Source organism: Alligator sinensis, unplaced genomic scaffold, assembly GCF_000455745.1.
Source record: "Alligator sinensis unplaced genomic scaffold, ASM45574v1 scaffold1426_1, whole genome shotgun sequence".
Classification (NCBI taxonomy): domain Eukaryota; kingdom Metazoa; phylum Chordata; order Crocodylia; family Alligatoridae; genus Alligator; species Alligator sinensis.
In genome coordinates this window covers 46,997-58,886 of record NW_005843250.1, presented here as the reverse complement: position 1 = coordinate 58,886, position 11,890 = coordinate 46,997, and the positions used below count along the sequence as shown (strand labels likewise).

Genomic DNA, 11,890 nt, shown 5'->3' with positions numbered 1-11,890 from the left:
TGCTTTATTGATGAGGATGGGGTGAGAGACAGTGTCAAAGGCCTTAAAGTCTAGAAAGACTACGTCCACAGCAACACCATCATCCAAGGATTTAGTTACTTGGTCATAAAAGGCAACCAGGTTGGTCAGGCAGGACCTGCCTTTGGTGAACCCATGCTGATTGTCCCTGAGCATGATCTCCCCTGCAGGCCCCCCACAGATGTGCTCCTTGATGATTCTCTCCAAGATCTTCTCGAGCACCGAGGTGAGGCTTACCAGCCTATAGTTACTTGGGTCCTCTTTCCTCCCTTTCTTGAAAATTGGGACCATGTTAGCCAGTTTCCAATCCCCCGGCACCTGGCCAGATGACCAGGAATGCTCATACAGCTGGGCCAAGGGCTCCGTGATGACCCCTGCCAGCTCCCTCAACACCTTTGGGTGGAGGGCATCTGGACCTGCAGATTTTAAAATGTCCAGCCCTTCCAGAAGTTCCCATGAAGTGCTGGATGGAGCCGTGCCTGTGTTAGGCACAAGAACCCTGGCCTCCCCGCCTGCTGCTACTACCAGGCAGCGGGGGCTGCACGCAATGGGGGCAGGGTCCCTACACCTCCCACCCTCCCTCACACCCCACACCCTGCCCCCACCAACATATACATACACCCCAACATACCCTATGCCCCCTACACAGCCACACCCTCTCACAACCCCCCCGTACCCTCATACACACACACACACAATATAAAAGTGACACTTTATTTTTGAGTTATTGTGTGCTGTATATAGAAGGAATTGCATAATCACAAGTCATGACATATTTTTTGCAATAAAATTAAAATATATTAGCTGTTTGACTGCTAGTGTATGATTTGGGTTTTTTTCTGGTTCTAACATGGCAACCCCTCCTCCCAAAAGGAGTATGGGGGGGCAGCAAGGGGAGGGACTTCTGGTGGCAAAGGTCAGGGGTTAGGGCCAGGACTTCTGGTCCCAATGTGGTGGCCAGGGGGCGGGGCAACTGTCAAGGGGCAGGGCTACCTATGCAGCTCCCCCACTGGTCACCAAAACTTGTTAAGCAGCCCTCTGCCCAAAATAATTGCCCACCCCTGCCCTATCACTTGTCTCCCAAGCGACTCCCAGCAGTCCCCTGGAGATTATATCTAATCCCTGGAGAGTCCAGGACAATCCTGGAGGACTGGCAATTTAAGAGGGGACCATGCCTTCCTGTTGTGAGGGCAGCTCAGCAGGGCCCCTCCAGCTCCCCCATCACAGGCCCAGATTTGAATCTCCTATCCTGTCCCAGATCTCCAAGGAAAGAGGAAGCCAAGGACTGCAGACCTGCCTCCCCACGTCCTCCCAGCCCCATGGGGGATCCTCCCACGAAGTTGTTTCTGGTGGCCCGACTAAGGGAAAACTTCATGCTTCTAGAGGAAGATGGGATGGCTGCCCCCAGCCCAGCCTGGTGCCTCCCCAAGCCTTCGTTGGGAAAGACGGGGGCATCAGGGGCAGTCAAGGCGGTGCTGGAGCTGGCAGCCACTCAGTGCCTAAAACTTCACATCTGGTGTCTGGAGCTGCCGCGCTGGCTGGGGCTCCCCAGCCCAGATGCTAAGTCACTGGCCTGTCTGATCCTCTCAGCACCTCCCCAGTGCTCCTGCCCCACAAATACCAAGAGGCACTGGCTACAGACAGGCATCCCCCACACCCATCAGGATTCCCTTGTGGCCCTGCTTGTCCCACATGCTGCCCCCCATGCATGAGGAGCTGCCATGGCATGCGGAGGACAAGGCTGTGAATATAGAGGAGCCTGGATCTGACCTACAGGATCCACACTGACTGCAGTGCCGGATGCATCCACTTCTCTTCACAAAATTACAAGGTGGGGTCAACGTGAGCTAACAAAGGGGCAGAGGTGAAGGCCCATTTCAGATATTCAAAGGCTTGCTGGGCTTTAATGCACCAATAAAACCGGGGGACTTTCCATAGCACGGTGGAGAGAAGGCTCATCACCCGAGCAAAAGTCACAATACATGTGATACCAGCTTCTAGAGGTGGAACGTGAAGCCAGGCTCTAAATCACCCCCTCCAAAGTCACCTTATCCAGCAGCCTTTTAGGTCTCTGGAATCTAAACCAAGGGGAGAGAAATTAAAGGGGAAGACCTACTAGCTTCATCCCTCCTGGAGGCAATGACATCATCCAATAGGAACTGGAGCCCAACATGGCCATGGCCACGGGTGAGAGTGGAAGCCTGACCTCATGAGCAGGGTCCCAGCTGGACTTTCCCATGTCCCTAGTCAGTTGCTGGATCTGCTGTGGGAGAGAAGCAGCCATTTGGTCTCTCTCTCTGCAGCAAAGGCTGGCTGCATCCCCCCGTGAAGCCTGGTCAATTTTAGTTAAAAGGGTCCTTGGTGGATTTAGGTGCTCCCCCAAACTCCTATTCAGCCCTGCTCAGGGCTCTGAAGACAAGCGCTGATGCATGACAGAAGTGCCTCTTCTGGAGTCCGTCTATCGGTGACTCTGCCCTCCTGTGATGGGCCAACCGCCCACCTTCTCGCCTACCATGCCTTGATCTTAATTAATTAATGGATGTTAATTAGCAGGAAGCTGACCATTTATTGCCCCGGTGCCAGGGGGCGCTATCTGCGGCTCCTTTTCCTCCCCTACACCACAGCCCAAACCTTGCGGATGATACTGACATGGTATGATCTGGGCCTCGTTACAATTTGGCCCTCCCCTTGTCCTCCCTGGGCTTTCCACAAGGCTGTCTGGCTCTGTCTCACTGCCCACCTCTCTGGGGCTGGGGTTCCCACGCTGCGGGTCCCCTATGAGGCTTCCTCCATCCCCTATTAGCCTCACCCAAACCACTGGTACAACAGCAAACACAAAACACAAACCCCTGGGCTATAACAAAATCCAAGCCGCCCCGCTAAAACATCATTCAGCTAAGCATCCTTCAATCCCTACTGGGGGATACTCCACCCCTTAACAGCATCAGGAGCTGGTCGAGCAGTCAGGCCCCTCCCCTTCACTTGTCCCGCAGAGCTCCCTTCCCCCTTGGCAGGGGGGAAACTGCCCTCCTGGCCTCAGGCCTGGGATTTATGCGGGAGCCAGGCCCTGCCCCTTCCGGTCAGCTGACCAGGTGCAGGTGTGGCCAATTCCCTCCTTAACCAGTTGTCCCAGCAACCGCCACCTGAGTTCCTGCCTCTGCTCTGACAGTAGCAGGCACCTTAGTGTCCTGCTACACATACCCTCCTCTTCTCCATAAGAAGGTGTCACAAAAACTAGTGAGAACTGCCTTCGAGAAGCAGGCTTTGAACTCAGGCCTTGTAAAGACGCATCAGGTGACCTTAACTGATCTAAAACAACACTCCCTTCTTGGAAAGGGGAGTTTGAATTTAACTTCCTTTGACACACACTTCCTCACTTACACCCATTGCTCCCCAACCTGTACAGCCCTAGAGATTCAACCAGTAACGGGCACCTTCTGAACATGTCACAGGTTCCCATTCCCTTCCTTCTTCCCATGGCCACCTCCAGCAAGAAGACAAGACAGTCCTCCTGCCAAAAAGCAGAAACTTATTCAAAAGTTCCAAGGTTAAAGTGGAGGTGGCCTTATACACTGGGGGATCGGCAGAGAGGACAATTATGAAGATGAATGAAAGAAAGTGCTCAGCGATGGGCTACTAACCTCTCGGAGTAGCCCCTATAGGACACTCATGAAGCCAAACAGGAGGGAAGCCTAATATTCACCATGAGAGGTTACAACGTGCTGCAGTTCACCCAGGGGATGGCCTCACACTTTCACCACCCATCAACAGGAGAGGCTGGACCTGCCACAGGCTGTACCTCCATCAGCCCTGTTACCCCACTTCCCCTAGAAAAGGGACTCTTCTGACCCCAGCCAGAAGTTCCTCCAGAAGTGCAGGGTTCTTGTTGAACAGCAAAACATAGGAGAAAACCTCGAGTGTGACCAACTCCTGCTCACGAGGGTTAGCAACAACCACTGGATTATGGTGAATCCTCTGGAAAGAAAAGGGTTGGGAAATCAGAGATACCTACCCTGGAATGGGTTTCAGGCCCTGGTCTGTTCCTATCGCGCAGCTCTGGACAGGAAACAGAAACCGTCCACAGGGATAGCATGTTCACTTCTGGTGCTTCCTTAGCAGAGACTCCCTGTTACAGAGAAGGCAGTGAAGTTCCCTTTAGGGAAAGGGGAGCACCAGGCACCCAGTGGTGCAGTGTCCTGGAAAGAGGCTGAAAAGCAATACCTGGCAAATGGAGCTCGGGGGGTGGCATCAGCTCCTTGCAAACACACGATGGGCATGAGCAGGCCTGGGAAAGCGGCTATGGGGTGGGGAGGAAAGGTAAGGTCAGGCTAGAGAGCAGGGAATGCTTCCCCAGCCATAAATATCCTCCTTCCGGCAACTAAGGGCTTCACATACCAGAAACCTGGGACCAGAAGGATGAAGCTAAGAGGTGGCCAGGGACAGTCCCTGGGTATCATTTGGAGCCATGTGTCTTGGGGAAGGCACCCTATTGTGATTGCACTTCTTCTGCCCCTGGGAGCACTGGCAGCTCTTAGAGAATGATAGGGAAGGCACAGGTACTGAGGCTGATGCAAATATCATCTTCTCAGGTTCCTGCAGGGTCTGGACTAGCCTCTGCCTAAGTTGTTTACTCTTAGCCCCATCCCCAGCCCCAATCAAACCTTGGCACCAGCTTCTGGCTCCTTTGCTGAAGTGCCCTACAAGTGCCAAAGGCTTGATGAACTCTTTCTGCACTCTGCCAGCATGATGCTGTTTTCCTGAATGCAGCCACTGGCGGATGCTGAGAAGGCAGACATTCCCAAGCCCTTCTTGCATTGCTGGCAACATTATGGATGCTTCTGGGTGTGGATGCACTGGTGTTAAGCCAGGTAGGAGGACAGGACAAAACCATCCCACATACAGAGTATCAATGTGGCTTCTCCTCTGTGTGGATGCGCTGGTGCAGAGCCAGGCTGGAAGAATAGGTAAAGCTCTTCCCACACTCAAGGCACAGATATGGTTTCTCCCCTGTGTGGATGCGCTGGTGCTGAAACACAGTGTAGGATCGGGTGAAGCTCTTCCCACACACGGAGCATCGATATGGCTTCTTCCGTGTGTGAATACTCTGGTGCCTGGTCAGGTAGGTGGGTGTGCTGAAGCTCTTCCCACACACGGAGCACTCATATGGCTTTTCCCCTGTGTGGATAAGCTGGTGCTCAGCCAGCCTGCAGTACTGGATGAAGCTCTTCCCACATTCAGGGCACCAGTGTGGCTTCTCCCCTGTGTGGAGAAGCTGGTGCAGGCCCAGGCTAGAGGACTGGGTGAAGCTCTTCCCACACACAGGGCATCGATACGGCTTCTCCCCTGTGTGGACGCGTTGGTGGTGGACCAGGTTGCATGATTGGGCAAAGCTCTTCCCACATTCAGAGCACCGATATGGCTTCTCTCCTGTGTGGATGCGCCAGTGTCGGGTCAGGCTGGAGGATCGGGTGAAGCTCTTCCCACAGTCAGGGCACTGACGTGACCGTCTCTGTCTGAAGTGGACCTTTGACATGTGGCTCTCCAGGACTCTCAACTCCACAGTTTCTTCCTTGCACCCAGGGCTCTTTCTGGCTTCTCTCCCTTCTCCACTCTCATACCTAGTTGGAGATGGGACCTGGTTTACCACTACATTATCCAGCGTTTGGAGCCACCATTGACTCTTGTGCCATTGCTTCTGCTCAGGTCGCAGCACATCCATCTCACCCAAACTCCCCGGGGAAGTCAGTACTGGCTCTAGGTTTGCAGAGCCTTCCGCAGGACACTGCACCTCAGTTCTGCTCAGCAGCCAGGCACCTCCTGCATGGGGAAGAGAAACTCCAGATTAGTCCCCGCCCTGCTGGCACAGCCCAAGCACTGCAATTCCTTCTGCTGCAATGGGCCTCAGAGCAGGACTGGACCTTGGCACTAGTGTTTCCTTAACTAAACAAGGTCTTTCTTGAGCTTGAGAGTGCAGGAGGGGCAGGTCCATGGGCCAGGCTCAGTGGATTTCAGAGCCACTCTTGAAGTTCCTGGCCTAGCTGTCAGCCCCATCAACTCAGACCCTGCTGGGAGAAACCCATGTGGGACATGTGCCCGAGGACAGTGCCTGACTGGCTTCATGCTCTAATGGGCTCTGGATGAGACCAGAGGGACCCGCTTAAAGGAAGAGTGAGGCTCTCTAAGGGCTGATCTGTCCCACAGCACTGCTGGGTCCAGGGCAACATGATGCCAAGCACTGCACCTGACTGAGCTGACATGCTCCAGAAGCCAAAGTGCACTGGTGAGACTGCTCTCCAGTGCTCGCCCCGATCTCTGGCAGTCTTGACAGCAGCATCTGGGTACAAGGGAGAACAGTCCCACGGTGGATTTCTGGGACTTTTCAGCAGTCAGAGGGTGAGGGGTGCACTGCCTTACACTGGAACAGCTGCTTCTGCAGCACACACCAGTGCTGCTCCTGCTTGGGAGGAAAAGCCACCATGTTGTATCCCTCCACCCTTCAAGAAATGATCTGGGTGGGTAGGATTGAGAGCTGTGGCTCTCCCTTCTGGAAGAAACATGGCTGTGCTTCCTGCCTGTTTCCAGGGAAAGGTCTGGTGCACTAGGGAATGAGCTCACAGAGCTTTCCTCTGCTGACAAAGCCCAGGCGGCCTCCATGTCAAAGGACAAAGGCCCTGGCATTACACCACATGGGGTCTCAGCTTTGAGTCTCAGGGTTTGTGATGCTCAGCCACAGAGATGAAACAGAATGGGGGCGAGCCTGGTGCAAACCATGGGGTATTCACTTCCCCCCACAGCGTGAAGGCTTATGGGTCCCAACCCAAGTGGGAACAATACCTGACTGGACACGTTACAGCATCAGCTATTTGAGGTCAGCACGTGAAATGGCAGCACAGGACAGGCCTGCAGTTTCCGGGCTACCTCTCACTCTGGCTAGGAAGCATTTCTGAGAGGGGAGTATCAAGGAAGAGACCAGCCACAACTCACCTGGCGGCAGGTCCTCCCACCTTGAGATTTCCCCATGGTGCTCCTCAGCACAGACCCACAGCTCCACCTTTTCTTGCTGGATGCAGCAGATTAAGTCAGGCACGGGACCTCGGTATCCTGTGAGGGGCAGCGGTTAAAGAGTGTTTGTGACTACACACTGGATGGAGAAGCAACAGCTGGGATGTAGTGAATGGATCCAATGAACTCCTGGATTCTACTCAGGCCTTGAAGGACAAGGGAGGTGGACATTTAGGAGGAAAAGGAAGGTGCTGCAGGGAGAAGCCTTCACTAGATGATAGTCATTGTCACCATGACAAGGGTGGGCTGAGGAAACAAAGCACGGGCCACTCCAAGGTCAAAAAAAGGGTATGAAACTGACAGTCACCAGGGACAGGGTGGAGATGCAGTGATCTGTGATAGTAGGCTGTTACTGTTTTCAGGGTACCAAAATTAAGAGTCAATGCACACACTTACAGATGAATAACATTTACCTTATGAGTGTCATTGCAGACAAAGGCATGGAAGTGAGTTTACTCCCAGAGAAGTTTTAAAGTGTGGATGAATTGCAGTGAAAAGAATTCATGATAGATGTCTGACACCGCAATGTTTTCTGGGAGGGAGTGTAATTTAGCATCAACAGGGCATAGGAAAGGATTATTCTACCTTAAGTTCAGGTGTAACTACAGCAGGGATGGGAAAAGTCCGGTCCATGGGCCGGATCCAGTCAGCAGCAGGCTTCATTTCCCAGCTACCCCTGCGCATGGCTGTAGCTGGTCTTCATGGAGACCCCAGCTGCAGTTGCCCCCGGAAAGCTTAAGGCTCAGGCTGCCATGGAGACAAGCTGCAGCTGCACTGGGGCTGCTCTGGAACCACTGGGAACTTGCGATGGAGGCAGCTTGCTCCAGAGCCAGGGCAGAGCTGCGATCTGTAGCCTGCATGCTCTGGGCAGGTGCGTGTCCGCAGGACATTGCAGCTCGGCCCCTGCTCCAGACCAGGCTGTCACTGCTACAAGAAGTCGAGGCAGAACCATGGTCTCCTGCTTGCGTGCCCCTGCCTGAAGTATGCAGGCTACATATCTGCCCTGGCTCCGGTGCAAGCTGCCCCCATCACAAAATCCCAGCAGCTCCGGAGCAGCCCCCCCACCCTGCTCTGCTGCATCATGAAATGCATGATATGTGTGCTGTAGCAGCAGAGGCTGACAAGACTTCCACTAACTTCTGCTGACTCACGGGCAAAGGAGAAAGGGGAAACAAGGGTCAACACTGAACCGAGTACGCTGGGGTTGTTAAGCTGTTTGGACAGGACACACTAGGGAAGATGGGAAGGAAAACAGAAGAATTCCCAAAGGAACAGCTCTCAGTGAATTTGTATGCACAATGAACTGGAGATGATGGACGTTGTCTCCAGCTTCCAACAACTGGAGGTGGTCTCCGGCCCCAAGGCGTGCTGTACCAGGGTCACCACCCCTCCTGGATCTCTGCAACAGGTACAAACCTCTTGCAGCACCAGGAGAGCCTGCAGACCTGCCAGCTACTACAAGCAAGGAAGAAATGCAACCAGCTATCATCCCTAAGATGAAACGCAGAGTGGTTGTTGTGGAAGACTCTCTACTAAGGGGGACAGAGGAAGCGATCTGTTGCCCTGACCCCTGTATCCGGGATGTGGCTGAGTGGATCCCAGAACTTATTCGGCCCTCTGACCACTACCCTGCGCCCCTTATCCACGTGGGCACAAATGACACAGCTCGGAGCAATCCCAGCAGGGTCATGAGTGGCTACAGGGCTCTGGGAGCAGGGCTCAGGGGGTTGAGGGCGCAGGTGATTTTTTCCTCAATCCTTCCAGTTATGGGTCACGAGCTGAGGAGGGAGAGACGAATTGAGGCAGTAAACAGAAGACTGGCGCTGGTACCACCATGAAGGCTTCAACTTCTACGACCACAGTTCACTCTTCAGAGAGAGGCAGTGGTCTGCTGGGAAGAGATTGCCTCCACCGCACTCCACTAGGAAATCTCTTCTCAGCCAGAATGGCTGATCTGCCTGACCGGGCTTTAGATTATGCTCACCGGGGATGGGCAGACAACCACCAGAGCAAGCTCACCAAGCATCAACTACAAAATCAGCAGGTTAGGATGCTCAAGGGAACCCACTCCTACCCCAGCCCAGGAACAGAGCTTCTCCATGAGTACAAGGAAGCCTAGGGCCTCCAAAGGCATACTTACTTGTACATTGCCTGTACACCAATGCCAGGAGTTTGGGGAATAAACAGGAGGAACTGGTCCTTCTGCTAAACAAAAATGGCTATGATCTCATAGGGATAACGGAGACCTGATGGGACTCCTCTTATGACTGGACTACAGGTATAAATGGCTATACTCTGTACAGGAGAGATCATGCTGAAAAAAGGGGCAAGAGTGTAGCTCTCTATGTGAAGGAGAGTTACATGTCTCTACAGGCTGAGATTGGCACCCAAGGAGGACAACAGGAGACCCTCTGGGTTAGAATACGAAGGAAACGTGGTGAAGGAGATACAATGGTAGGAATCTACTACAGACCTCCAAACCAGGAACAAGAGTTTGACCAAGAATTCACCAGAGAACTGACCAAGGCTGCACGCTCCCATTGCATGGTTGTTATGGGAGACTTCAACTACCCAGACTTCTCATGGGAAGTGCACTTGGCCAAATCCAGTTGGTCTCAAAGCTTCCTTACATGCATGGATGAGCTCTACCTGTCTCAAGAAGTTTATGGGCCAACGAGAGGTAAGGTGCTGCTGGACCTGGTACTGGCCAAAGGGGATGATCCAATAAGCAACCTAAGAATCGAAGGGAAGCTGGGTGACAATGACTATGAGTTGATCACTTTCACTATCCACTGCAAAGCTGGCAAGTCAGTCAGCAATGCAACAGTCTTCGACTTTAGGAAAGCCAACTTTCACATAAGCTCAGGAGGCATGTTCTTCAGGCCCTGACAGACCATGATTTCACAGGGAGGGGAGTTCATGATGAATGGTTGCTCCTTAAGGAAGCGACCCTAGAAGCACAAGAGGAGTCCATCCCAACCCATAGGAAAGGTGGTAAAAGGGCTCAAAACCCACCTTGGATCAACAGGGAACTCATGGACCTCCTGCAGCTGATAATAGAGGCCTATGAAGGATGGAAGACAGGAATCACCGCAAAGGAGGGGTATTCTGCACTGGTCCGCACCTGCAGGGAGCAAACTAGGAAAGCCAAGGCTGCAACTGAACTCCAATGCACGAATCAAGGACAATAAAAAGTCCTCCTTCATATAGGTGGGGAGTCGAAAGAAAAACAAGGGCAACACTGGACCCCTGCTAAACTAGTTGGGGCAGCTGACTACCAACACCCAGGAAAAAGCCAATCTGCTTAATGATTACTTTGCGTCGGTTTTTCACCAGCCCGAAGGGACCACCCTGCCCAACACGATGCGGATGACCAGGGTGAGGGTGAATATAGGACCACCATTGGTGTGGATCTTGTGAGGCTGGACCCCCACAAATCAGCTGGTCCAGTTAGATTGCACCCAAGAGTGCTGAAGGAACTGGCAGACATTATAGCGCAGCCACTGGTGAGGATATTCAAGAACTCATGGCACTCAGGCAAAGTACCTGAAGATTAGAAGAGGGCCAATGTGGTGCCCATCTTCAAGAAAGGGGGGAAAGAAGACCTGGGAAACTACAGGCCAATCAGTTTGACCTCAATCCCTGGGAAGATTTTGGAAAAAATTATCAAAGAAACCATTCTTGACAGGCTAACAGAAGGCAACATCCTGAGGGACAGCCAGCATGGGTTTGCTGTGGGTAGGTCTTGCCTGACAATCTCATTTCCATCTATGACCAGGTGACATGTCAACCTTTTCCCCTTTGTCCAGGTGATATCAAATATTTGGACTTTAAAAAAGCCTTTGACCTGGTGTCCCATGATGTCCTCAGGGAAAAATTAGACAACTGCGGCCTCGACTACTCCACAGTCCGATGACTAGGGAACTGGCTCCGAGGTCGGACCCATAGAGTGGTAGTTGACGGAACTGAATCAACACGGCACTCAGTGACTAGTGGCATCCCCCACGGCTCCGTCCTCAGACTTGTACTCTTTAATGTCTTCATAAATGATCTGGACACTGGTGTCAAAAGCGGACTGACTAAGTTTGCTGATGACGCCAAACTTTGGGGAAGAGTGTCCACACTTGAGGATAGGCTGATGATCCCGGCTGACCTCAATAGGCTTGCCAGGGGGGCAGATGCTTGCAAGGTGGGCAGATGAAAACCTGATGCCATTCAATACAGAGAAATACAAAGTGCTCCACCTCGGGAAGAAAAACCCACATCACGTTTATAGGCTCAGCAGTGCTACACTCACCAGCACCACAACCAAAAGAGACTTGGGGATCATGATTGGAACAGACTCCTCCCAGAGGTGGTTCAAGCACCTACTCTGGACACCTTCAAGAAACATTTGGACACTTATCTTGCTGGGATCCTTTGACCCTAGCTGACTTCCTGTCTCTTGGGCGGGGGGCTGGACCTGATGATCTTACAAGGTCCCTTCCAGCCCTAATGTCTATGAAATCTATATGAGCAGACTGAGAAGGCAAAAGGAGATCAAGTTGCCAAGAAACTGCTGAATACAGAAGCACCAGGTGTTAGGAGAATGGGGAAGACTCAAGTGCAGATGGCTGGATCAAATGAAGGGGAATATATCACTATGAAATTGGTGAGAGGCCTGATCACCAGGGATCCTGGTTCTCTGTGATTTAAAGAATCCCCAAATTTTGGTTTAAAAAAAAGTAACCCCAAATCACAATTTTCCATGATTTAAACGAAATACCACTAATATACAGATACTAGCCAATTGCCCATCAAAAATGAAGGG

The 11,890-nt window shown here is 52.5% G+C and overlaps 1 protein-coding gene across 1 annotated transcript in view; it reads right to left on the bottom strand.

The window, feature by feature from the left end:
• LOC102381781 (zinc finger protein 420-like) overlaps window positions 1–11,890 on the bottom strand; it is a 33,170-nt gene that overhangs the window by 11,264 nt on the left and 10,016 nt on the right. Inside the window, exons 5-7 of the mRNA XM_025194568.1 lie at window positions 7,003–7,119; window positions 5,171–5,835; window positions 4,939–5,101 (exon numbers count right to left, since the gene is read on the bottom strand). Coding sequence (XP_025050353.1) covers window positions 4,939–5,101; window positions 5,171–5,835; window positions 7,003–7,119 — 945 coding nt within the window. The remainder of the gene's footprint in view (window positions 1–4,938; window positions 5,102–5,170; window positions 5,836–7,002; window positions 7,120–11,890) is intronic.